The sequence below is a fragment of the Branchiostoma floridae genome, chromosome 6 (assembly GCF_000003815.2).
Source record: "Branchiostoma floridae strain S238N-H82 chromosome 6, Bfl_VNyyK, whole genome shotgun sequence".
In the NCBI taxonomy this organism is placed as follows: Eukaryota; Metazoa; Chordata; class Leptocardii; order Amphioxiformes; family Branchiostomatidae; genus Branchiostoma; species Branchiostoma floridae.
In genome coordinates, this window is record NC_049984.1 from 13,840,284 (window position 1) to 13,866,941 (window position 26,658).

A 26,658-nucleotide genomic window follows, 5' to 3' on the forward strand; every position below is an offset into this window, starting at 1 on the left:
TTCGGCTTGTACGTAGAGCGGTACGTAGAACTACCGGGGCTAAGGGTGCTCGCGATAAACAGGATAAAGTGGAGAGATTTGAAGAAAGACTGATTGTAGTTGCAATGTGTCCAGAACACTGTGGATAACGTATAACGTATAAAAGTGATGTCAAGGGGAAATAACTTACGGTAGTTAACGTTAGTGTGGATAACAAGGTCTACTCACCCCTAACCACGCGACATCCGACCTTGACCCCACCACTTCCCACGGCGCGTACTTCGTCGACCACCTGTACGAAACCCAGCGTGTGACAGAAACTTTCAGTGTACCTTCTTTAGAAGACTCAATATACCACGAAGTACGGAAATATATCAGAACACATCCGTGTGTGAATCATACATTATACCATGTGTTGACATGGCCATCAGGAATTAAAAATTCTTCACTTAGTCATGTCTTGTTCATATACATGCGTTGGGTTTTTGCAGCACGGCTGCTCAGGCTTGTCACATAGTTTCTGTACTACGTGGCTTAAAGCCTTGTGATGCTCACAAGTTCGCTAGCGTTGACCTCTACTTACAAAGAGACCATAGATAGATAAAGTAGTCCATACCCTGACGTCTTTGGCCCCCTCGGCTCCAAATCGATAACGGTAATTGGTGGAGTCATCGTAGTCCCACTCCACAACAAGCTGGCCTGGAAGGAAGGAAGAACAAGAAACAAATCTTAACTATGTGTGCCCAAATCACGCTAACAATGCTGTGCCAGGTTTTAAACTGCAGAATTTAAGTTATTTTTTATCATTTATATAAGACAGAAGACTTTCGTACGGAAGCGTGAGAAGAATGAGTTTTTCGTTAATTGTGATGTTCGTGACGATAGTACTGAAATGTGTGACATTTTCCTCACCATCACCCCTGTGCTTGACGACAGTCCCGACACCAAAACGGTCCTGCGGGCCCCATTTCCAGTCCCTGCCGCGGCGAACACGTGACCCGAATGGTGGCATGTTTGGCTGCTCGCTCTACAAACGACACATGTGAAAGTACCGTTTTATGATATGATGTATTGCTTTGCGACAATCTATACAATCCTTGCATTTAATTTTGTGACTTAAGAAGATATCTTGATGCTCTACTGTCAAATGTATCACACAGCTGAGCAGGCCCAAACGTGGAACCAACAGGGCAAGCGAGAGAGGGGAAGGCCCAAGAGCAGCTGGAGCAGTGACACCGAGGAAGAGATGAGGAGCATCAGTAACAGCTGGTACGACCTCAGAAGGAAGGCCTAGAGACCTGTGCAGTGGAGGACGATCATCGGTGGCCTACGCTCCGACCGGGGCAAAGGGCCCAAGTAAGTTAGCCTCTGGCCGGCTAACTCCCTTAGCGTACAAACTGTTATAGACTGTATTTGTATTTCTACAATTAGACCACCGATCCGCGGAGCCTGGTAGAGGCCACAAGTAACGTTAAGTAATTGTCAAATGAAGCATGTCGGTCTGACTTACGTCATCGTCGTCGTCATCGTCGTCTGCCGCCATCAGCAGCATGGCGAGCAGCAGAGTCTTCAGACCGGCCTGTGGGAACGGTTGGGATGGGAGGAGTTAGAGCTGCTCCTGATGATATCAGTTGCCTTGGTAATATCGCATGTTCCAATGGACCGATAGGCTGGTCATGTCTGTCAGGCAGCAGGTTATAGAGTCCTACAGTATGCATGATTTTCTGTGACTAAATTTATATTCAAGCTCTTCATCGCTTCCATGAGACCTTCGAATATGGGCGTGGTCCCCCTGCTTTTAGGTTGTCTGTGAATGTATAAAGTCACATGTGTCTGTATCTGTATCTGTAGCTAAATTTATATAGCCGGTATAACCGCCCTTTTAAAAGTTTAAACATTACGTCATATGAAGAACCAGTCGTGAGGATTTGTGACCGATTTATTCATCTACTTTACCATTGCTTTACCTTCACTTTGCAGCAGACTATCCCACACGACGTTTGAAACAGTCCTTACCAGTTCATCGCTGTCCACACTTTCCCCCATCTTGGCCATGAACTGCCGCAGGACCATGATGTCTCGCAGCTTCTGCATGTCTGAAGTTCAGATAGAGTTAAAAGGCCGAAACGGGGGTTGTGAGTATATGTTAAGGAATATACAAAGGTTTTATTGAAGAATAGTACAGTGAAACTGGGAACAATGATTTTTAAGGTTCTTACCGTGGCCAAACTGGGCCGCAAAGCGGATGAGAAGCACCTAGATATCGAGCATAAAAATGAGCATCAGTACATGTTCATGTATTATAACATCGTATAAGAGCGCAAACGATGTTGAAATGGCACTTACGAAATTGATTAAAATAGGAGGAAAGTTACTTATACCTACCTGTCTTCGGAAGAACTCGGACAGCTGACTGACGTCACCCAGGATGTACATACCGTTGGTGAGTTTGGCGATGGCTTGGAGGAGATCCTTAGACAGTGGCAATCAACGGTGTACATAAGAAGAAGTACCAAAACAATATCAGTGCAAAAACCGTGAGACTCATCCGTTCAATAGTAGCGTCCTTGATCTAGACTTAGCCCGCGCCCGACCAAACACTTCGTTAGATATACATAAGGATATCAACACTAAGTCACTGTTTTGTTGGAGAAGACAGACAGTGTCTGTACCTTGTCCACGTCATCACCACACCCCACGCAGGCTATGGGGATGGGATGCGGCAGGCCCACCGCCTGCCAGCCCGCCGGCCCGAACGACAGCGCTGCCTTCAGGACGTTCTCCTTGTCCTGTGTACAAGGATACTGTGTGAATTGTACGTACGATTTAAACGGTACTCCTAAAACACTGACCATAGAAACAATCAGGCGGTAAATTGGCAAGATCCTGATAATACAATTGAAGTAGCAAATTATGAATTACGTCAGGGTAGCCGTCTGTCATTAAGATGACACGAGGGGTCATCTTCCGACCACCTGGCAGGGTCAGCACGCCACCTAGCGGCAGAAGTGTAAAAGTGTCAGTTTGTGAACTTCACAAGAGGTGACTGCATTGCAACAACATCACATGCGGCAGATCAGTCATATTCCTTCACCACGCTTTAAAGACAAGGATGGCAAAAGCTAACAAGCCAAAGCACGGAAGTGATGTTTGTCATCATCAGTAAATAGCAAGGGCTACTCTCACCAAGCGGAGGCACGTTGAAAGCACTGTTGATTTCGACAACACAAACGTGCCTCCAACGTGCCTCCAACGAAATCCAACGCGTCTCCGCTGTGTTTTTGAAATTTACTAAACATCTTACCGCGCTGCAGAATTTCCTTCATCGCCTCCATGAGACCTTCGAACATGGGTGTGGTCCCTCCTGCTTTTAGGTTGTCTGTGAATATAAAAAGCCACATGTGTTTGTATCTGTAGCCGGTATAACCGCCCTTCGGCGTAACATAACAGCATATGCATTCTGATGGACCGACAATGAAAGATCTAACATTACATCCATTCTTAGATACGCAGCAACTTACTAGTATCTATGACACAGTGAGTCTATACAGTTATCTAGCATGCCCACTTGATAATGTTATGTTGTCATTCTGACGTACCAACAGACTGCATGACGGTCCCGTAGTTCCCGGACAGCGGTTGGATGATGCGGGCTCCTCCACCAAACTCTACCACGGCCACGTTCTCTCGGAGGCTCATCTTGTTCGCGGTTTCTGTTTTGCAATTAAGAATACCCCATAGGAGAAGATGAAAATGAAAACTGTAACTACTTAGATACCAAGAACATGTCGGTGTTTAACAATCTAATATGGCCTTGTACACTTTTCGTCTCTCTTACACTTCCAAATGCGGACTTTTACAGCATATATAGGTCAATGATTTATTGAGGAATTTTTAAACGAAACAACATGTCTAGATTGAACTGACCATTACAATTTCTAGTATCCATTTTTTTAGCCACATCGTCCTATTATATCACAATTTAAATTTGTTGCGCAGGTAAAGAGTCCGAAGCTCCGATCACACATTACGTTACCTTGTACGCCGAGTAGGAAATGTCGGACTCCCTTCTTCAGTTCGGCCATCCCGCGGCCGTTCATGGAGCCTGAGGTGTCCAGGCACAGGACCGTGTCCAGCGGCATGGTCAGTGGACAGCAGATATATAGTCAGCACAGGAATGGGCTGGCAAAGGACGAGACAACGAAAGAATGAAAACGAGAGAAAGACTGACATGATTGCTAAACACAATTTACAATATACTAATGTAGATAAGAGATTGTGGGGAACATCTAACTATGCCAGAGTTAGACATTTAGGTAAATTTTCATCCGTAATTGCATCTGTTTGTTTCCTGACGATTAGCCATCGGACATGACTATGTAGATAACTAATACATAGATAATACAATCAACTGATCAAAGTTATGATCCGTTAGACAACGTTTATGATATCCACAGTAGCAGAATAGTTAGGATAGATGGTGCTTTTTAATCTTCCTGCTAGGTTCTAAACTAAGTAACTTCATACGTTGTTTGACTCATATTCGTACCCTTCGATTCACCAGTCGCCCAGAAAAAATAGGCAACGAAGCAAGCATGCCGCTGGCAGTTATGTTAAAAGTTTTGTTTGTGTGCCGTTAAGGCAAGCTGTGTTTGAACATATTATTTGCCATACACGACCTCAGTAAACTATAATCCATCTGTAAAGCATTACATTCTCCCGCTGAGTCGATCGGAACATTAGATAATGTTCGCACAAGTGCACAAATGACAACCCGCGTCTTGACTTTAACCTTATCGGTACGGATCGCTGATGTTCAAAGCTGAGAGTATTGTGGTGTCTACACCGTACATAATTATCATGTTTTGAACAACCCTCAAAGGCATGGACATGTTTTGTTTCGCCTGACAGGTGGTTGCACACGAAAGGGGAAGTTCTTGCCTTATCACAGGCAAATACTTTCCTTTATATAGCGTGGATTAGGTACTTAAATTTTGCGTTTCGTTTAACCTAAAGCTTTCCGTTATTACATGACGTGGGAGCATAGCGGACTAAAAGAAGGTTTTGTTGCTTTGTTAAGTGATCAGCGAGCCTATTTTTGATAGTCACCCGCCCCTTTTATACGGGAGGGAGCGTTATTGGCAAATAAGTTCACCAGAGCGCTGCACTTATCTAAACATATTTTTTCCTATCTTATATTCACGTGAAACTAAACGTTGGCCAGTCAATTTCGACCTTAGCGGAGGTATATGTATTTCCAGGTGGTAAATCCCACGGTTGTAAATTGGTTTATGAATCGATGTTCCTTTGTAACACTTTTGCTCACATGCAGAACAGGTATACCTGGCTTTGAAATCGATCGTTTTATGAACTGATAAGTATCACTTGGGTTATTTGTAGCCTTCCCACTTTACATGGATTACATTCCGATTAAAACGGATCTTTTACCGCCTTTGCTCTTTGTCCTAAATACACATTGTCGCCATTTGTTGACTTTCACCCTAAACTTGACTTTTCTGGCATACCATCCTTATCCCGTCTCCCAGGTAAACTTCTTAATTTTCATTACACCTGGTGCTTCTTCAAACAGACAATGCGTCTTATTGACATGTCTAAGATTTAAACTTACCTGAGTGTAGGTTTTAAGACGTGCGGTCGCGCAGTTCTTCTGGACGAGTAGAAAAACAACTTGAGTAAACAACCGTGCCGATGGCGTAACTTTAAACCTTATTAAGACCCACGCCTGGGTTCCTCCATTTCTCAGTGGGGGGCGAAGAAATAGATATCTAAATAAATTCCGTATACGTGTAAAGAGAAGTGTGATAGTACTCCACACCTCGAGCAAAAAGGCACAACATATGAGGACACTTATCTACTACATCTGTGGCAATCCAGTTTAACGTTACCAGGAACGAAACTGCCCGCTTCTTAGAAAATGATGTTGACGTTACCATCTCCTTACCATATAAGGTAAAAAAAGTTAGGTCTGTACCCTTCAATTACCAGAACTTAAAGTTAATCAGTAAACTTTAAACTTGGACTATAAAACAGAAGTAAATTTTGTATGATTTAGTGACCTCTTGATGCAACACACGATCTCTTGCAACAAGGTCATTGTAGGATATGCTCTTGGTAAGAAAGGGTCAGAGGAGTTAAATGTACGCAGTGAACTGGTGACAACTTGTTGGTGTAGTCATGGCTCATTTGTCGCCATTGTTTAGATTCAACTTCCTCCTGGGGAAGAACTACTTTCACTTTTGCGCAAAAGCCGTTTGTTTGTTTGATATATCTAGTTACAGTGGGTAGGTAATCCAACCTGCACTTGAGAATACCAGAAAAACCCGGTGTCCCTTTGGCGTAAACCTTAAACTTGTCTTTGAACTATATTTCTTCAAACTATAACAAAAAATCTATTCACATTGGACAACATTTAACAATCGAAGTGTTAGCCACTGAACTGCTATGATGACTGAGCAATGGGTTCTTACACAAAAAGAGGGTAAACAAGTTACCTGCGCACCTGCAGTTGCCCTGACGTCCTGTGTCAACATTAAAGCAGTAGATAGTGTAAACAAAGTTAACTTGGCTCCGGTACATGGAAACTAGGTCGTTGGTATCACTGTACTTATGGTACGAAAAATGGTAAAACAACGGCGAGACATGAGAAAGATATAGATTGGTACTTTCAACGATTTTCTGGCGAACCATGGTTAATGTTACTTTCATTAGTTTGTTACACTTTGGTGAACCATTTAACCTCCTTGGGTGAACAGCATGATAAAAGAATAAGCTGGTGTTTCAATATGCCATATGTTTATGATCTAAAGAAGAGATCTAACTCAGGTTTTAACAGCACAGTTTAATGTCTAAGAAAGGTACTAACTGTAATTTATTAAAGTACGTAACGTTAGCAATGATTCTGTTACAAATAACGTTAGTTAACATAATAGCGGTTACTGTGTCAGTTATCCTTTTACTGTCACTAGTTTGATCTATGTATACATTAGTAAAATTTACTCCAGAAAAAGGCAAACTCGAGAGCACATGGTGCCTTCTAGTCCAGAAACATTTCTTTCGATACCGATGATGGAATTCTGGAAATGGTAATCCCATTAACTTCGTATAGCTTTGAAAGTTACCGCATTACTAGTATATACTTCCTCTTATTCTTGTTGAGCTCAAGCATAAATGCGCTTGAGATGAAGCGAAATGCTCTCTGCTATCTAACGTTGATAGTACAATGTTGCGTCGCTACAGCTCACATTCATATAGATTACAGCTAAGCACATTGGGTTAACCCTACTCTTCTCGATACGTGTATTGGGTTCTTTAGTTATTATATAGACAACAATATACCAATATATTTTATATTATATAAGGTAACAATATAACATTACCAACATAAATGTTAATCAAAGGTTTTGCATGGAGGGTTGCCTTCATCTGAATAACCATATCACCAGCTAATAGTGTCCTCGGGTAAAGTTTGTTGAACTAGTAGAAGAATGTGGCTTAATGTAGTATTTTCGTTCCACCTGAAAGCATACAAATTAAGAAAGCTGGTGTGACCGTCTCAACCGTGTTCATCTCCATTTAAGGGTACATCACCCACTAATTTCGTATTTTTCTCCATCTGTGGACCTTTCGCGTTTACGCCTGGCGGGTTTACATGACACTGCAGCCGTCAGAGGAACCCCGGCGTGTTCCCGTGCCGGGCCGGCCGGAGGAGGGGCGGGAAGAGCCGGACGGCCCGCCGGACCCTGCCAGGCTCAGGGCCGCCAGGGCAGCAGCCGTGCCCAGTACCACGTGTTCTGTAGGCAGGGGCAAACGGTCAGTGAGAAGTTTCGTAGAAGTTGAAAGTTAAAGTGACGGAAATCACACGTGTCACAGAAGCAAATAGAACTGTAAAACGTTACGGTACCTTCCATCTGAATCTCCTTGATGTTTGGCGGCTGGTACTTGTACACGTTCTTGTGCTTGTTGGGCCAGCGGACCTGCAAATAGTGTTAACACTGTCCATCATGTAACGTTACTGTTTGTCTTTCTATAATAAGCGTTTTAAAAGAGACCAGATATCTTACAATTCATTGATTCAGTCTCACATCATCTGTGTTATACTTGTAGATCGTGACTTAATACGTGACTGAAGCATGGTGACATCAGAGATGTTTCTTACGTGCACGTTGTAGTCCTCCCCTTGTTTGACCTTGTAGACGGAGCCGACACTCCCCCTCCCACCGTCCTGGTCACCGTAGCGAGGGGCCCAGTCTCGCCCTGAGGCAAGGACCACACATCAACTCTCGAACTGTAACCTCCAATGCCATTATATCTAGGCGCATACATCGGTACAAATGTAACCTAGCTCATACTTGTATGAGATGATGTAAAAGACTGCATGCAAAATACTAGCTCTACAACTGTCGCCCAGGGCTACTTAAGTTACACAATATATCGTGATATCTCCATAAGTTGGGAAAATTATAGAAGTGTACACTTCAGAGAGACATCCTCACCCCTGACTACCCGGCATCCTGGCATGATGCGTCCGTCCGGACCGACAACTCGTGGTTCGTCCACAACCTGTAGGTAAAGACAAATATTGCACGACAACTGTCCTATCCCCACAATACGTAAAAACGCTCACTGATTTGTGTTTCTGTCTTAAATGCAATGGTTTAAGGTTTTCCATTTTAACTAATAAGTATTTATCTGGTTCCTGTGACAGAACTTTAGACTACGATTATGGGAGAACTTTAAGTTTTAGAACTGCTTCTTTCTTTCTTCTATCCGGTCCTTTTCATCATATTGAACGACGACTGCGTACCCGACACTTACCCTAACGTCTCTTGCTCCCTCTGCGCCGAACCGGTACTTATAGTTGGTGGAGGAGTCATGGTCCCACTCAACCACAAGGTTGCCTGAAATCATGTACGTCATAATACCCCCTCACATGTAGCGAAAATCGATCGGACGACGAGTCTACGAGCTCTAAATTACGAGGAGGCATGACCCTGACGGGAAGGGGGGGGGGGGAACTCTACCATTTCTTCGTCGGCAACAGGGTCATTCCTCTTCGTAATGTAGAGCTCGCAGACTCGTCGTCCGATCGATTTTCGCTACATGTGAGGGGGTATAAAGAGGCTAGAGCTACGACTTCTCAGGGATTCTCATCATAAATGTAATAACCTTCTATCACAAACATACGTCCCATCAAACAGACACACCGCCGAAGGCAGAAAAGAAGCAATCAGTACCGAAAATGTGCATATCCATTCTTACCGTCTGACTTGTGCTTGACGACCGTGCCGGTACCCTGCCGGTCCTGGTTCCCCCACTTCCAGTCCCGTCCGCGCTGCACGCGAGATCCTAGCGGCGGCATGTTGTCCTGCTCCTGGTGCAACAGAAAATCAGTTTCCTATCCATACTTCTTGTTGCATGTTATATTTTCTCTTAGTTACGAATGCAGCGATATTGTGTGATTATCAGAATATTGTAATCTGAGTTCAGTTTAGTTCATCTGTAACAAGTAATAACGATAATAATTTTCACTTCTGTCATGATCTTAGCCTGTACATCCAAATACAACAAAGGCAAATGATTCCTGAAAACAACAAATGTGACGGACGTTCATGGTAGCTCCGGTTTATACCTATCTTACTGACCCTTACCTCATCGTCGCTGTCGTCATCCTCTGCAGCACATAACAGCATGGCGAGCAGGAGGGTCTTCAGTCCGACCTGAGGAGAACCAAGGTGTGGAATGAGCAAATTTCAGGAGGACTTCTTGTGGTGAATTCGTGAAAAAATAACTTTATTTTGAGTTTGATCTGTGCCATCCTCAGAGTTAGATCTTAAACATCTTCGATATGAGTTTGTCCCAGAACTGCGCGTGCGCGCTCACCAGTTCTTCCTCGTCCACACTCTCTCCCATCTGGGCCAAGAACTGGCGCAGTACCATCAGATCCCGCAACTGGCGCATGTCTGAAATAGCAAAATTAATCAAATGACTGGAAATGGCAACTACTGAAAGTTGATAAAATGGATGGACAATATTTTAATTATCGTTCCTTACCATGCGAGAACTGGGCTGCAAAACGAATCAGAAGCACCTGAAATCGAAAGAAAGATTTCAGATCCGTGTGAAATCGAAATAATCAAAAGGCTTAGGACACAAACACAAATAGCGTAGAAAATCTTTTAAAACTATGCGATATGCAACCGATGAATATCTTATTATTCCACGTGGAACAAACAACACAAAAGACAAATTGTTTCCATGTGATGCATGTGATGCACCTGTCTGCGGAAGAACTCGGACAGCTGGCCGATGTCACCCTGCACGTACATGCCGTTAGTCAGCTTCGCCACTGCCTGGAGAAGGTCCTGGGACAAAAATGAGCGTGTGAAAATCCAATAGTAATACTACAGAACCACATAAAACGTCGGAGGAAATTGAAGTGTATAAATTGTTGCTGACTTGCTTGGCTGACAGGTACTTACTCCGTCCACGTCTCCGCCGCAGCCCACGCAGGCTATGGGGATGGGATGCGGCAGGCCCACCGCCTGCCAGCCCGCCGGCCCGAACGACAGCGCTGCCTTCAGGACGTTCTGCTTGTCCTACACGTGCGGAGAACCAGGGAGGTATGTATTTAGGGTTTTCCTTGTCAAGGTCTCTACTTAGGGCAGAGACTACTAGTATCAAAGTTGACGTACATTTTAAATTTGCACGTTATATTTGCCATCTAACTGGCAATTGTGTTCCCGATTCTTGTTCTGCCTTTGGTATTAACACTTACGTCAGGGTGTCCGTCGGTCATCAGGATGACCCTTGGGGTCATCTTCTTCTGACCAGACAGAACCAGTACGCCGCCTTGGGGGAGAACGGGAAGGAGTTACAAGACTTTCGGTATGTGACCTTAAAAACCCTTTACAGATCTTTTGATCTCTCGCAAGTGATATGCTGAAAAAATAGTCTACCAATCTATTTCCTATGTTGCAATGTCATTATCTTGTAACAATAACATCCTCCCATTTCAGTCACTATCCCTGCTACCCCTCTCTCTGTATCAGAATCGTTGAAATCATCTCTTCATTGAAAACTGCCAATTGCTAATGTTGATATAGATGTGCAGAAAGTTTATCAAACTGTACATGTCTGAATGAAAAACAAAAGAGTATATTAGAGAAGATGTACCGTTCTGCAGGACCTCCTTCAACGCCTCCATGAGACCCTCGAACATCGGTGTGGTACCTCCTGCGTGCAGGTTGTCTGTGCAAATTGTTAACGATGCATTTTACGATGGCTATACTTACGCCATGAGGATTAACCAGATGGCTTTGAACAATAACACAGGGAATAAACCTGACACTTAACACTCAGAATGTTGCAAAACGTAAGCTCGCTGGTGGGACAGAGGCGTTAGTCTAAATGTGGAAACAATACTACTAAGCATTTATCTTTATCATCTAATAGTTTCCTCTGAGATAAAAACGCATTCTATTGAAGTGAAATGACTATATGAAGGAAAGGTAGTATGTCTCCCGTACCAACAGCCCTCAGAACTGCGGCGTAGTTATTGGTGAGTGGTTGGACGATGCGAGTTTTGGCGCCAAATTCCACCACCCCAACATTCTCCCGGAGATTGTGCTTGCTGGCCGTCTCCTGTCGACGAGAACAACGATATCGTTTTTGAAGACCAATGATTTGCATGGGATTAACCCTGGTAAATCAAATTGATTTTACTCTATGTAACCGCAGTGCACATGTAGCTAGGGAACAAAGATTACGATTAGAGCTCGACCTGCTCGAACTCTGACATCGACTTTTGAAAAGCTTCTCCGGAGGATGTGTCGATGTGAAGTTATTGTTAAAAAGCGCCCCCTGTCGGTAACATCAGATAGGACACAAACCCGTATATAGTACTCTTCATGTGGGGAAAGTCCATGATATCGTAGAAGGAAAGATCTTCAATTTTCTGAGCATACTGTGTGACATGGCAGTCTAGTCTCCCACCCTTTAGTTTCCATTCAACAGTATTACATGTAATGTTTACATAACACATCGCGCGTCTGGGGGAAAAGAAACACAGTGGATTCTTCCTCACCTGAACGCCCAGAATGAACTCTCGGACGGCCTTTTTGAGTTCCCTCATGCCCCGTCCCGCCATGGAGCCCGACGTGTCCAGACATAGCACGGTGTCAAGCGGCATGCTGACTACACCTACATTACATGGCACTATCAGTCACAAGACCATCGCAAGTTGTCACGTACACCTGTTCACCTTTGTTCTTTACCTCACGAACATGTCGACCGAAAAGTTGTTCCGCTGCTTGCATTTTATATTTATCACCATTTCCATTGTACTTACAACTACCCCCAACAGTGACTGCCACTCATTTCGACTTAAAGCACTTAGAGAAATAGCAACGATAGCTGCAAGCAGTTAGCTTGCAGAAAAATAAAAACATTAGTATCGCTTACGTTGATATTAGTATCGCTTGATAGTTATGCTGACTAAACTGTTTTAAGAAGTATACCCCCACCCACCCACCATTTGCCACCCACAAAGTCCAGAAAATACATTTGTAGTGATATTTTTTTTTTACTTCTGCTTCCTAAAATTTAAAGGGAACGACATCACAACAGACGCCATAATGGTCCTGGACTTTGTTTACATTAGGTACAATGTACATGTATGTCACATACGCATATTGCTCCATAGGTCTAAACATGTATCAACTTATCTACACATAAACCACAAACATTGCAATAATGACGGGCAGCTAGGAAGCTTTTTGTTGTTATGAATGTAAGCAGCTGCTGTTTTTGACCTGAGACCCACACCTACAGCCACAGGTAAAAGGTAATAGTGTAAAAGTGAAAGTGAAACCACTCACATCCACCCCTTTGTTGAGCCCTCAAACTTGCATATGCACATTTCAGCTTTGCTTACAGTGAGACATTCGTTTTATACCGTGTTGTGACATTTTTCGCATTTGAAAAATGCCATTTTACATCTATTTGGTGCCCTTCATACCTTACACCGTAGCCGCCACACCCAAAATCTCCAGTGTCTCTGGCGACACCAAAAACAAAGTTCTGCAGGCTTTTAGAGCTGCTCATGACTTCTCGCATGCAAAGCAACTCCGCTCACCTGTCGTGTATGAAGACGTTAAGAGATCTTGGTCAGTTGGTGCGTGTACGCAGCTCTGACTCTTTCTTGAGGTGACAATGTCCAGGTTTCGATGACGCAGATCAAAATTTCCCAAACAAGTGCGCTTGGACTTCCCCTCTTGGTCTCATGGCGGCGTTGATTTGGCCAAATAAACTCCGCCACGAGACGAAGAGCGGGAAATCCAAGCGCACTTGTTTGGGCGCAGGTGAAGCAAATCGTTGGAGATAGTTACCCCTGGTACAAGTTGTACTATAAAACAAAGAGAGCCAAATAGTTCATTGATAGCCTAAATCATTGATTGCACCTCGCGCAAGACTTGGTCGCTGATACTTTTCCACCCGTCATGGTTTTCCCCGTTTAGAAGTCGCTGATGATTGACAACGATACCATGGTATCATCGATTGATATGACGTGAGCTCATGCGACTGTCTAGTAAACTGTGCCCCACGCAAACTACACAAAGGCAAATGTCAATGACAATGGTTTCTCTCAAGTTTAGTGTAACCTGGACCATTTAAATTTATCTGACTTCTTCTCTTTATTCGCTATATTATTACAAGTAGCTTGATTAAATCACACTTATACAGCCCCGGACAGAGGAGTTTGCGTTAGACAGACTATACTTCACCCCAATGACACGGGAACATGCTTAGAAACTCATCTTGATGTGGCTCGGAGGACAGTGTTATGCTGGTGAAAACTGAAGAGAAGACACATACAGCATGCACTGGGCAGTAGTAAACTTGGCGTGTCTCATTGGTTATATAAATGGCTAGGAACGTGACCATACAGCCTACCGTATGATATGAGCATTACTAAACATACAGGTAGGCTCGTGAGGATTGAGCTCGTTAAAAGACGCAATTTCTCCTTATTTCTCATCAAAAAGTCGTCAGAAATGACGAAGACGTGTCCGCCTGGGTATCTGCTTTACGATCCCACCACATTTGGTCAGCTGACTCCCACCGTAAGGGTGTTATTCCGCAAATTTCCCCAAACTTCCGGAAATCGTCCCATCATCCTAATATGGCACGCCGGCGGCTAGCTATACAGAGAAACGGAGAGCCGACCATGTTATTTTCTGGGAAAGGGGCCGCGTCAGCCGGTCGCCTGTCGCTAAAACACCACCCACACTGGGCACACTGCACTCATTTAACCATGGTAGGTGAGGATGTACCATTAGGAGCATATTTGTAAAAAAATCAAGCTCTATCTTCAAGTGAGTTTTCTGTAGAAATAGACGAATTGGTTTACATGTTAGCCGATGGCACAGGCCTGCTCAGTTCGGCGAAGCCTCAATTTTCGTGGAAGTGATTTGCATTCATGTTTCTCAATACAAGCAGCTCCTGACGCAAATGCTATTCCTGTAAACCACGCTGACGTATCAGGTCCTAACTGTAGGGCTGAGCTACAAATAACAGAACACGGGAAGACAGAAATGTGTATTTTGTACAAAACGGTAGAAACCCGGAAGTGCCCAGCGACTCAGGTGACTTGTTTTGAAACCTGAGCACGTACTTTGTACAGGGACTACAACAACAACAAAGAATGGTCAAAGAGGCTGTGAAAGGAGTTTATCGCACATTGCGAATCATCGAAAAGTTTAAAACATTTTGCATCGGCATGTTATAAAGTAGGTGCAGTTTCTATTTAAACCGTATTCTAGGAACAAAGGCGTTATGCCTGAGATATGATAAGATCGGAACGTCGAAGAGTGGCAAAGTTATCTCAACAAACGAAGACATTAAATTCCCCAACGTGATCTTGATGTTATTGGCAGGTGGAGTGGTGCGACACCTGTTGATATCTGCTGGAATCACATGGATCAGTCAGTAACAGAAGGACAGGGCACAGCACATAGTGATACTTAAACGTACAGATACATATATATTCCCGTGTCCAAACGTCATAAGGTGTGAAACGATTAACAAAAGTCGAACAGAGTACGCGTTTTAACTCAGTTGAAACAAGGCGGTAAGCGGTCAGAAGATAGAAGATAAATGTCTGTATTGGTTATAAGTACGCGGTGAAAAGGTTACCGCGAAAACCGCGAACTTAAAACCACCGAGAACATTTTCATCTTTACAGTACTAGTATATCTGAAAAGAACAACACATGGAAATTATCACACTTTTATTTATGAAAATAACTCATTTGCAATGAAATAGAACACTCACATTATTTAGGCAAGCACTGACTATGTCATGAAGCAACGTTAACAGTCTATGTTTGTCGAAATGCATGGGTAATTCATCTTTCTTCTGTACGTTCTCCCCTACATGTATTTGAAGACGCCACAGGGGTCTCATGGAGAGTATCCGCAATTCAGACATGTTGGCGTCATAATTATACAAGTGTACAAATAATAGTATAAAGTCTCACAGCAAAAACACTGGTTAATGCGTTTCACACAAGACAAATTTCGACAAAATCGCTCAGATGCTCCAATCAGCTACATGTATACAGCTTTAAGTACACTTCTTGTACAACTTGAAGGAAGATAAATCTTAAAGTAACATTGATATTGACGTGCCGATAGCCTTGGATACAAGAAAATCGCAATGCTCAACAAGCATTTTTGCTGGGTTTAGCTATAGTGTCACACCATCGGTAATGGAAACGTTTGAAAGTCAGTAACTTTAGCGGCTCTCCCTGGCATGCCCGCAGTCGGCGTTGAGGTACAGGAGATACCCCTCGTCCTCGGGCACCCCGGGCCCGCTCTCCCCTTCCATGTCCACATCCACCCCGGTGTCCAGGGACCCGCGGGCCCTCCCGGGCTCTCCTCCCGGGGCAGCCCCGCTTGGGCCCCGCCAAGCAGAGGGCTCGCCCGCCGAGCCGCCGTACAGCCCAGATATACCCGACTCCCTACAGTACACAATATAGCTGTCATCAGTATGATAACCTTGACGTTTGCCTACAGATTGGCAGTGCCGGTTGAATATGAAAACATATAATGCTCCTATGTAATCAAATATTAGCAATTTTGATCCATATATTTCTTGGATATCTCAGACTAAGTATGGAAACGCAAGCGGTGCATGCAGAATCCAGGCCACAGCCGTTGGCATCTGATCAAGAATCAGAATGCAGTGGAGTTTGTTGTACTGTGCCGTACCGTACTAACGTTGGCGAGAATATGCAACTTCTATCAACATGCATGAGGAGTTTATAATACCTGGTCGAGGAGTATGGTTTGCGACCTAGCTAACTCCTCTGGCTTTTTGTCTGTCTAGATTTGACAATGGCCAATTTCTACTATTTTCCCAGTGACCTGTGGAGCATAGTAGAGGCTAATACGGACCTCATACGGCCTTGAAAATATACGCACGTGTAGGCAGGCAGGTGTATCACAGTAAGACCAAAATGTAGTTACCTGCTGAACGCAGTGCGCAGGGTGTCGAACGACGCGGCTCCACTACCGATAGGAGCACCGGTGGTGAGATGAGCTTCACGAGTGAGGCCTACACAAGATAAACACGTATCCATTAGACAGGGACGAAATAAGTGATTGTAGTTTCATAGCTACACGTGTATAGAACATGAGATAAGTTATAAACATACAGGAAATGTAAGTATAAGTGCAAATCATTTTGGAGAACATACCGAAGGGCCTAGACTTATCCGTCGAGGTTGTCCCACCCTTCCCTTTCCGGTTGGCGTCCTTGGGAGAGACCTTGGAACTGTCGCTGGTCTGGTTCGAACCCTCTGGTTTCTTCCGCGTGCAGCTCTTGAGGTACCGACAGATTCCGAACCTCCACTGGGCCCAGCCCGGCTTCCAGAAGCACCAGTATGACAGGTACGCCAGCAGCAAGGCGCCGACCAGCCCACAGGCGGCGTACACGGCGGTCAGGTCACTGCCAGCGGTCGTCTCCTCGTCGTCTGGACTCAGAACAATATGCACACAGTTTAAGTTTTTAAGTTTAAGGTTCCTGCCTGTTGACATAGGCCAATAAAACTGCAACTGAGTTCAATATGCATATGGGCCTCTTATAAAAAGAGAAATAAAAAATCAGAAATATTGAGTCATTGTTGAGGTAAATCTACGTACAGTTTTGCATTATAATTTCTTGTACATGTAGACGTTTCTTAAATACGGAGACCTGTGACTTGTGAGTAAATAGTGCCACTTAGCGGAGTGACCGGGAGATGCACCGGCGGTTCAAACTTTAAGTTGCATCCTTTAGATACAAGTGACTAAAAGACGACATCCTATGTCTCCCTTTCCGACTTTTGTTCTGTGTTCACAATCTTGCGATTCATGCCAACGGAATCAAGATTAGTCAGAGTATCAAGAATAATTTTGTCCTGCCATAGGGCGTCACTTGGAGGTTGATATCTACTGACCGCTACAGTTGGCCGGAGGTCCCTGTGACCCGTCCGACGAGTCCCCACAGTTGTCCACGTCGTCACAGCGCAGGGAGCGGGAGATGCACCGGCCGTTACTGCACTGGAACTGGGTCTCCTCGTCCGCACACGTCTCTGCAAGGGGCAGAACTTTTTTAATTAGCCATGGGCTATGAAGGCACACTGATACTGCATACAGATGCATGACTGTCCATAACTTAAGCCGTGTTTATCTATCTACACTTCTCTTAGTTCTTGAGACTGTATATGCAATTAGCTTAGTTCTTGAGACTGTATATGCAATTAGCTTAGTTTGCAAATAAAACAATATTTGTATAATTATATATTGGCATTGCCCTGCTTGTGATGTTGTTGTTCACCTTGCAATGTAGTGTAGCACATTGGTCAGCAAGTATCGAATTCCTTTCTGTTTCAGAAGCAAGGTATATTTTAAAAGGGATGGATTATCAGCTCTTACCCTTTAACGTGCTTGGGACAGTCCTAGAACACCTGCGAACACGGAACCCCCATTTCACGTCCCATCCGAAAGCCAGGTGCGGGGTTTCCCTTTTACCAACTACTTGGAATCAGGAGCTCAACTGCAAGGTTTCTACCAGTTGAACTACCCGGACTTCCCTATTGCCTTGCTCACAGTCAGGCGTGCAAATTCCTCGAGTTCCATTCATCGTTGGTTATAACTTTTAGTAGACTAAAACAACGGATCAAAATTCTGAAACCAAACTGCATGGGAAGCTACTACACCCACCCACCTTCCTTGAATGCGGTGTAATCTGCTGTAAAGTTGACGAAGGTAGAGTTCCCCAGCAGTGACACCACCAGTAACATGTACTTCCCTGTGGACACGTACTCTGTCTCCATGGCTGACTCCTGACACACGTTAGCCAGTTCTGTTCCGGCGTTACTGTTTCCGTCGTACAGCTGATGGATAGATGGATGGATGAACAAGACATGTTTGCAATAGTTGCCACAGCCCTAACTTTCTTTAATTTAAATCTAACAGAAAGATAGATAAGAAAGTGAAACTCTAAGAATGCATATTTTTCAATACTTGCAATATCTTTGTCAGTTTAGCGTTGAAATGGATTTGAACAATGTACGTTACGCCAAATAGCAATTACGCAAGCAACTGGATACCTTCGTCGACGTAACAATGAATGATGTTTTCACTCTTGTTAAAAATTGGTAATATTTACACGTAACCAAAACGTACAAAGATAGATACGGATACCTGAAGCAGGGAGGGATGCTGTTTTGAAAACCCATTTCTTTATTCAAGATTGAGTCACTGTATTTAAGTTTGTATGTGACTGTGTAAAATTCTCTCCCCACCCACCTTGACGAAGGTGAGCGAACAGTCCCCGGGACTTGCCGAGAAGGACCGGAAGACGAAGCGGAGCAGCTGGTCGTCTGTCTCCGCCTGCATGGTGAAGCTACAGGTGGCAACGGTTCCCCATAGCCGGGTGACGTTCAGCGGCTCGTACGAGTTCACAATCTTCCCGGGGCTGGGGAGGTCCGTCGTGCCGCACCCCACGTCACTCAGGATGCCCACTGCGTGAGAAAATGACGTTACGTGGTCATACTTTGTATATTAATCTTACGTACCATCAATCCTCCTCGCTCCTACTAACTACATAGACATATGTTGCAGCATAAGTAAATTGCGATATGAAAAATTGAGACAAAACTGCGATATGGAAAATTGAGACGAGGCGGTCTTGCAGGCAAGACAGTTTTGCACCACTTTTATACCCAAAGTACCACAGCCCTGCCATACATTGTGTCTGTGATGGTCTGTGTCTGACAAAAAGTTAATGTAACGATGTATGTGATCATATCTAGAACACAGAAGATACTGTAATTTACAGTTGGACCTGAAGGTTTAGAATGAACGATTGAAATAAGAATATCACTCAAGAAAGCTGTACTTACCGCTGTCAATCGCTTGACCGACGCCCGCCGACACCAGCAGAATGCTCCAGACAACAGTTATCTTGTAGGTTCCGTCAGACGACATCTTCTTCTCCTAGTGATCAAGCATGCCAGAAAACCGACTTTTTAGGGGTCTTTTTTTTCGTAAATCGCCAAAACGAAGAGGTTTTCAGACGCTTGCCGAGTAAACCTAATGTTTCTTCAAACTCTGAAGGTTCAAAGTCGTCTGATGTGGGTATTTGTGTGCCAACATTCGGCTTGCCTCGCAGTAATCCTAAGAGTGGTATTCTACGGGACACTCCGAGTCCAGCTTTCCTCCACTGTGTGAATGGGGATCAGATGTTAATAGGATTTAGGGAAGACCCCTTATTGAGGAAAGACGGGACGGGTCGTGTGTAATCCCGCAAAGCTAGCTTAAATGGCGTACTGGCGGACACTTGAGAAATGTAGCAAACGGGAACAACACGGAAAATTTCCCCATTGGACAAAGGCTGAGCTGACATTTCATTTATTGGTTACGACCAGACCAGGCATCTCTGCTATTTCTAATACGTGGTCTAACTAGTGAAGCAAACAATTATTGTTGACCAGATATTCCGTTAGTCGCTTAAACTACGGTGCATTTATGTACTTACGCTGTGAAATGTTTTTGCACACATATCAAAGTCGTATCGGCCTGGTATCCAGTTTATTACATGCAGCACATTGAACAGAAATAGATCTAGTTGCAGGTAGTAGTTGTACGTGTCAACTCTGACAGTTGTTTGGATTTACATCCGCTATTTATGCATTCAAGCATTCCGTTTTAGGGCCCGGTTGTGAGGTATAGAAAAAACGTCGACGAGGGTTATTCCCTCAGGCGTCTGGTTGGTTTTTGACATTTTTGGAAGGCGTTTTTATTGGACTTTCTATTTTGTCTGGTTTCTTTTTGTCCGAAATAATGGGGGGGGGGGGGCAATAAAACGCATAACGTAAAAACCAGCCGAATCCTAACTTCAGCTTAGAGAGAAGATTAGGATGGGTTGGGCGATCGCCCCGTTCAGATTGGGCGGTGGAAAGGTTTCTTTTACATCATATCGTTTCGACACAGTCCGACAAACAAGTCTCCGTCACGCCCTCCTGCTGAACCAATCAACGGTGACCAACAAATTCGCTCTCGGAATGTTCCACGAAGTTCGATGGGAGGATTCTGTATTTCTACTTTATCTTTAAGCCGAGTTCACTTTCTGTTCATGATGGGGACGTCGTGAATGGTAAACCACAGGCTATGAGAAACGTTTTCGTCTATGACGGCAGGCTTGATTCTTATATTTAGCAACACTAACCATCTCTTCTCATGTAGACCCTGCAAGGCCTTAAACTTGTCATGGCACAGTCTATTACAGTGTAGACGAGCTCAGCAAGTTTCCTGTACTAGCTGTCCGTCCCCATCCGGACCACATATCTTTTAATTTAGTCCCAACGCTAATGTGTTCTAATCGCTATACCTAAAAACAATCAAACAATCACCGGGGGCAGCAAATTCATTTGGATATTTATGAGCGGAATAGGACAAATTGCTATTTGCCACGCATATATTTTTTTTAATTCTCGGTCGGATAATTGTGTACATCGATATATCGATATCGTTACTGTTGGCCTTCATATAACATGTTTTGCATACTCCTAGCCTAGATAGGCATTCAGGGGTACAGTGTCATCTAATATTTGACGACATCCATGCACCTGATGATGACGTCATCGGTGTCTGTGACACTAGTCGACTTTGCCCCAACGCTGCTTGGATACCGCGCCATCGTACTGTCAGTATTACAATACTGTATATGTGTTTCGCGAAGGAAACTGTATGCTGAACGTTGTCGTTGTGAAGTTTGAAATTTCAACCCAAGACAAGCAGATTCAATGTAAGCTTGGCGATGGAAGGTCACAACGGCACACTGTGAACCAGCCACCTTGCAGGCGAATGAATGTTGAAAACAAGTTTAAGCTGATGAGCCCTAACAAAGTCCTCGGCACAAACACTTACTCTGGAGTGGCAGGCTCGTCACAAACACATTAACCCTGCCGTGGGTAAAATCATGATCCCTTACAGCGCCCCTCAAGCATCAGGCCATAATCCAGCCTGGTTACATTGGCAGAAATCCCTCTTTTCTTCTGCTGTCACCAGGCGCAGGGATTATGTCCATGGAGACGACAGACGCCCTGGAAACTACCAAACAACTTCCTTGGAGTTGAGTTTTAAGTACTCGCTAAAAGGTTGGGACCATAAGGTTTAACCAAAACTGTTGAAAAGGGCAATGGGAGACTTAAACTAACAGGTACACTGTGAGGGAAGTGAAGTCACGACGTCGTTAGTTGAAGAAAGGAGCTGATTCTTGTATTCCTGTGTTTTTCTTAAGCTTTCCACACTTCAGTTAGGGAAGCATTGGGAGCCAAAACGCCGTCCCCTGAGAGAAAACACGTGCATGTCACACGCTTCAGTGTCAATGAATGACCCGCAAACATCCCAGAAAATCCGCACACAAGTCCCTGTAGGCATCCCCCGTTTGTTTGGGCACCAGGGATCAGGTAGCCGGTCGTGTAAGTGATATCAATTAGTGCCATACTTCTGCTCAATGAGAGGAGAATACTGAACGACAAAGGAGAGGAGACAAAACCAACAAACCGACTGAACAGGCCAATATTTCTTCCTGTCACCGGCTTTTCTTCACCACAAGAGACTCGAGTACTCGCGGCGTAGGACAACATGTACCCGGGCTGCACGATGGGGTAGTATCGGTCATGTTCAACTCAATGGGACGGGAGCGGAGGGGACGTGTTTGCGCAAGGTTGGACGGACGGCGCCAAGCGCTGCCGACATGTGGCCGTAACCTTCGCCTTCTCTTCTTTCTCGGCTTTGCGGTGTCACTTTGCCAAGGACAGGGACTTCCAACCAGTAAGTGTCCGCATCCAATCACATGTAACAAACTATAGAATCATTTGTATGATTTGATTCTATGTTCATTGGTTGTGTTTTCTTTTAGACATGGAAACATAATTTTGTTTTTTTTTTTTTCATTTCATTTCGCACAGTTATTTGGGTGTTTAGCATTATTCAAGCTGACCGACGAAACTGGCCGCTGATACTATCTTCCAAAAGTTGGTGGGAACAAGAAGAGAACTGAAAATATCAGAATAATTTTGCTTTCATCAAAATTGAAGACTACGACAAACTGCTAGCCAGCTGAACTCACAGAAAGCCCCCATTTGTTATCAGCTGTTCATTTTCTAACCGTGGCGAAGTTTTCCTTCATGGTTGACGTGCTCTTTGTGACTTGCCTGTCGGGCCTAACGTGTTCTGTATCCGCTCACTTGTGTTTCTTGCTCTTCGTATCCTAGTTCATACATATCATCCACATGCTTTCAGACAAAATGTTCACCTGAAAATCTATATCTACTTCACACCTGAACAAACTGTAACACTTTGAAGGCCAAATGTCGTTCACGCTTTTTGCATTGCGTTTCAAGCGGAAAAGAGCGGATGTGTAATACTGATGGCCCAAGAAGGAGCTAACCTTGTACTCACAGCGATGATGGTCAATCTAGCTACATATTTCGTCTGTCGTATTTCAAATGGTAATATTCGTGGAACACAACACCGGAGAATTAGGTCCACGTGTTCGGAGTCTTGAAGTGTGGTAGATATCAAAGGATGATGTTTTCAATTTCCTTGTACAACATGCCGTTTTTATGTCTACGTACATGTATTTCCAAGTCAAAAGATACCAGAAGCCCCTTGATCTGCCGCTAAATCACACAATTGCAGCAACCGCACGTTTTACTCACATGTATGTCCAGAACACGAGCTCTGGTACGGGGGAAGGGGAGACAATACGGTGTTACCACGGATCAATTTTTGACTTGAAGATAAAAGAACAGACGTGCCATCGGTACAACTTTTTGTACATTATACTAGCAGAAAATTGGTTGAAATATGTGCGTGCGTGCCACATGGTGAAAATCAGAAGGCATGCCAGCAGGACAGGTAATCCGTAAGGACAACAAAATTTCTCAGCGTTTCTAAAGTGTGTCTTTGGTTCACGTGGGTCTAACTAATAGTGTCAATGTTACACAGTAGTTGGCATGGGTCTGGTAAGGACAAGCTCTCAACACAGTTTAACTCTAATCCTTCCGTTTGGCGCAAGGCAGACTGAGTAAGGTCGTCATTTCACAAAACGGGTTGACATGTATTGAAGACGTGGAATAGATACACAACTTGAATGAATAGAAATCTACAACTAACATCGCAGACTCAGGCTCCACTGCCGTGGCACTACTAGTCATTAGCCGTGGACCGTGGACTTTAGCCTGAGCCTGATCGAGGTATGAGAGAAATGTCCCTTTTACTAAACCCTGACTGGCTACATGTACTTTTAGCCACGTGATCCATATAATTAAAACTAACTCCGTATGTTCTCCTGCAGTAACTATGGTGAACTCATGTGGCACATCAGACCAAGACAACGGCAAGATCGTGGAGTCCCATGACGACTCGGTCAGCGACTACGTCACGTCATCGCCGCTGGATTGTAGCCTGACCTTCCAAGTCCCCTCCCCGTACACAAACATCCTGTTTCAGTTCAGATTCTTCGAGATAACAAGTTCCTTGACCACCACAACTACAAGTAATCCTACATCTATCAGCCCTATCGGGACGACCCAATCTGCGGCTGATGTTTGCGACGGTGTCGGAGCCCATGTGACATTTTACGACGGTTCGTCGTCGTCGGCGCCCGTCCTGTCAGGACCAGTTTGCGGTAGCAGTACCCCGGGAAGCGTCATCACGACTACCGGGAATCTGACGATGCGATTGGTCATCTCTGCTTCGTCTGCTCAAGTCAGCTTCGTGGGGGACTACACATCATTCCACTCAGGTGTCACAGCCATTATTTTTTTCATTTTTCGATAAGCACGTGTAATAGCGAAAGAAAAACAAAACACCAAAGTCACCGTTGTTACTTTTGATGAAGGCTACAAATAGTTTTTACTTGTGATCCCCACAGAACACATCGAAGCTGTGAAATGACATACATTGATAAGTGTCAAATAAAAAGTTAGTTTCAAGTTGTGAAAAGTAGCATCTTTGCAAAAAGCAAAGGTAAGATGCTCTGCAAAAGAACACCGAGCTGGTTCAAGTTTCTTCATGAGAAGTCTAAAACATGTTCATTGTTTATTACCTATTTACAGACACAGGTTCCTGTACTGGAGGTAACCTGTTCCAGTGTACCAACAACAGATGCATCGCGTTCGACCTGACCTGTGACCAGACCGGCATCGACAACTGTGGAGACGCCTCGGACCAGTCCTTCGGGCCACCAGCAAACTGCAATCGTAAGTCGGTATCGTTAAATACTTGACATTACGCGTTTTTGCGTCAGCTTCTGTCGAAAGTTCTCTGTTTTTGTGCTTTGTGTGGCAGTCATTACGAGAAGATTCACGTACTATTCAGGATGACACGTTTTACGTCATTTCACAGCGACCACTGCGCCCCCGGCTGTAGTGCCTGAGGACGGACTGAGCCCTGCAGTAGTAGGAGTGGTGGGCACCATGGGAAGCCTCACTTCAGTGGCGGCTCTCTATTGGCTCCTCTGGAAACCTGGCTGGCTGACGTGGCGCCTCAGCTCGTTACGTCACGTGAAGTACTTCTCATCCATTGGTCCTCACTGTCTCTCGTGTTCGCAGTTCTGTCAGAACAAGCTCTGCTCTCCGTTAGACGCCTGCCTCGGTACAGGTGCCACGTTAGTCACAGTCACCCCTGTCGGTATCACCATCGTGGTAGCCGAGGCAGAGGCATCAACCTCCACAACAGCATCCCAAAATGCCCACATCGTGAAGAAAGAGCCGACTAAAACGCGACTTCCCAAACGACCAGGCAATCCATCGGTAGCGGTCGCTCCCGCCGCCTCCGCCGCTGCTGCCTCCTCTCCCTTCCTCTCCGTAGACTACGGTCGGAGCGATCTGGTCAGGCTCACCACGGACAGGGCAAGACCCAGGGAAGGTGATTACTTGGACCAGTACGTCTGGGCCAACAAGAAAAGACTCGGAATGGACCTGCTATAGACCTGTTCTTTATCAATGATTGGGAGCAACAAAAGCAGAACATACTATTAACTTAAGCGAATTTCGACTGGAAATCTTGAAAATATAATCTATCAGAGAAGGACACTCTACTGAACAATATACGATTTTCAATGAAATATGACAGACAGTGAATCCGTCCATCATTTGACTCCAAATGAACCAGTACCAACTACACTAACTTTTGTTCGCACAGCTAGGAGGTGCCGTTATCGGTGTTCTTTCAACTTTCAAAGAAGCTTAGAAGACAGGCGCATAGAAAGCAATTTTCCAAATGAGGTTATATAGAGAAACGCCTTGGTTTTCTTTAACGCTATCTACCCCTCCTAGAGGGCTAAATGCTGTCCATGTATGTTTTCGAAGTGACCAAGCAGGCTCAGCCTGAAGTTTGTCTGTTTACTGTAAATGCAGAAATGTTCGCGGTGGATTAATGTTCGCGGTTTTCGCGGTGACCACTTCACCGCGAAATTAAAACCACCGCGAACATTTTTCTATAATGATATTAGATTGCAGTCTATGGTGATACCGCGAACTTAAATCCACCGCGAAAAGTCCTTTTTCCCGCTACCGCGAAATTAAATCCCCGCGAACTTAAAAACATTTACAGTATTTTTGTGTACAATATCGCAATGTTACATCAATGATAGCCTTTTGTACCACATTATCAAAACGGGTTTCTGAGTTGTGTAAATAACATTCATTTGGCAGATTCCGGTAGCGAATACAGGACGTTTGAGACGTTTACAACTGGTTGCAGAACAAACGAAGTTGTTTGCGCTTCTTAATAAAAGATGGTATATTAGTTTTGTATATTTTGAGTATATGTGTATGAATTATGTTCACCTCATACATGTAGTGTACATTATTTCTGAAAGGTAGGTCCAGTCGGTTCCCTCTTAAGTAGTGTCATCATGACCCAATTTCTCTGTAAACGTGTTTGTGCATAACAGAAGAAAGTTTCGAATCCAGGCAAGCAAAATTCCGACGAAGCAATAAGTACATGAAACGTTTATGCCACCATCGTAACAACCGAATTTAGTTGCTTCAAGATTAATCTATATTTGCATACGGAAAAAATCGGACATAACTTCGCC

At 44.3% G+C, this 26,658-nt stretch overlaps 4 protein-coding genes across 5 annotated transcripts; 1 reads left to right on the top strand and 3 right to left on the bottom strand.

The window, feature by feature from the left end:
- Positions 1–753: 753 nt before the first annotated feature.
- On the bottom strand, positions 754–5,953 carry LOC118418114. Its single transcript, XM_035823944.1, has 12 exons — positions 5,609–5,953; positions 4,016–4,161; positions 3,579–3,692; positions 3,284–3,358; positions 2,902–2,975; positions 2,652–2,768; positions 2,365–2,451; positions 2,199–2,235; positions 1,996–2,075; positions 1,490–1,558; positions 892–1,006; positions 754–758 (listed from the first exon to the last, which is right to left on the bottom strand). Exons 2-12 carry the CDS (start codon positions 4,119–4,121, stop codon positions 754–756), a joined length of 879 nt encoding a protein of 292 aa, XP_035679837.1. The 5' UTR covers positions 4,122–4,161; positions 5,609–5,953.
- Positions 5,954–6,818: 865 nt separating this feature from the next.
- Positions 6,819–13,316, bottom strand: LOC118418425. 2 transcript variants are annotated; one of them, XM_035824323.1, is made up of 16 exons: positions 13,133–13,316; positions 12,083–12,198; positions 11,526–11,640; positions 11,173–11,247; positions 10,775–10,848; positions 10,479–10,595; positions 10,275–10,361; positions 10,051–10,087; positions 9,880–9,959; positions 9,648–9,716; positions 9,259–9,370; positions 8,815–8,897; positions 8,493–8,559; positions 8,156–8,253; positions 7,901–7,973; positions 6,819–7,790 (listed from the first exon to the last, which is right to left on the bottom strand). In XM_035824323.1, the coding sequence occupies exons 2-16, from the start codon at positions 12,185–12,187 to the stop codon at positions 7,645–7,647; spliced, it is 1,338 nt and encodes a 445-aa protein (XP_035680216.1). In that variant the 5' UTR covers positions 12,188–12,198; positions 13,133–13,316; the 3' UTR covers positions 6,819–7,644. The 2 variants fall into 2 exon arrangements, with proteins under 2 accessions (XP_035680216.1, XP_035680217.1); XM_035824324.1 differs by lacking the exon at positions 13,133–13,316 and having other exon boundaries at positions 12,083–12,360.
- A 1,953-nt stretch (positions 13,317–15,269) lies between these two features.
- Positions 15,270–19,954, bottom strand: LOC118418645. The gene is made up of 7 exons (XM_035824653.1): positions 19,448–19,954; positions 18,852–19,066; positions 18,268–18,436; positions 17,498–17,632; positions 16,757–17,032; positions 16,527–16,614; positions 15,270–16,018 (listed from the first exon to the last, which is right to left on the bottom strand). Exons 1-7 carry the CDS (start codon positions 19,530–19,532, stop codon positions 15,793–15,795), a joined length of 1,194 nt encoding a protein of 397 aa, XP_035680546.1. The 5' UTR covers positions 19,533–19,954; the 3' UTR covers positions 15,270–15,792.
- A 2,017-nt stretch (positions 19,955–21,971) lies between these two features.
- Positions 21,972–25,957, top strand: LOC118417846. Its single transcript, XM_035823594.1, has 4 exons — positions 21,972–22,382; positions 23,911–24,360; positions 24,674–24,817; positions 24,963–25,957. The coding sequence occupies exons 1-4, from the start codon at positions 22,229–22,231 to the stop codon at positions 25,544–25,546; spliced, it is 1,332 nt and encodes a 443-aa protein (XP_035679487.1). The 5' UTR covers positions 21,972–22,228; the 3' UTR covers positions 25,547–25,957.
- Positions 25,958–26,658: the final 701 nt, after the last annotated feature.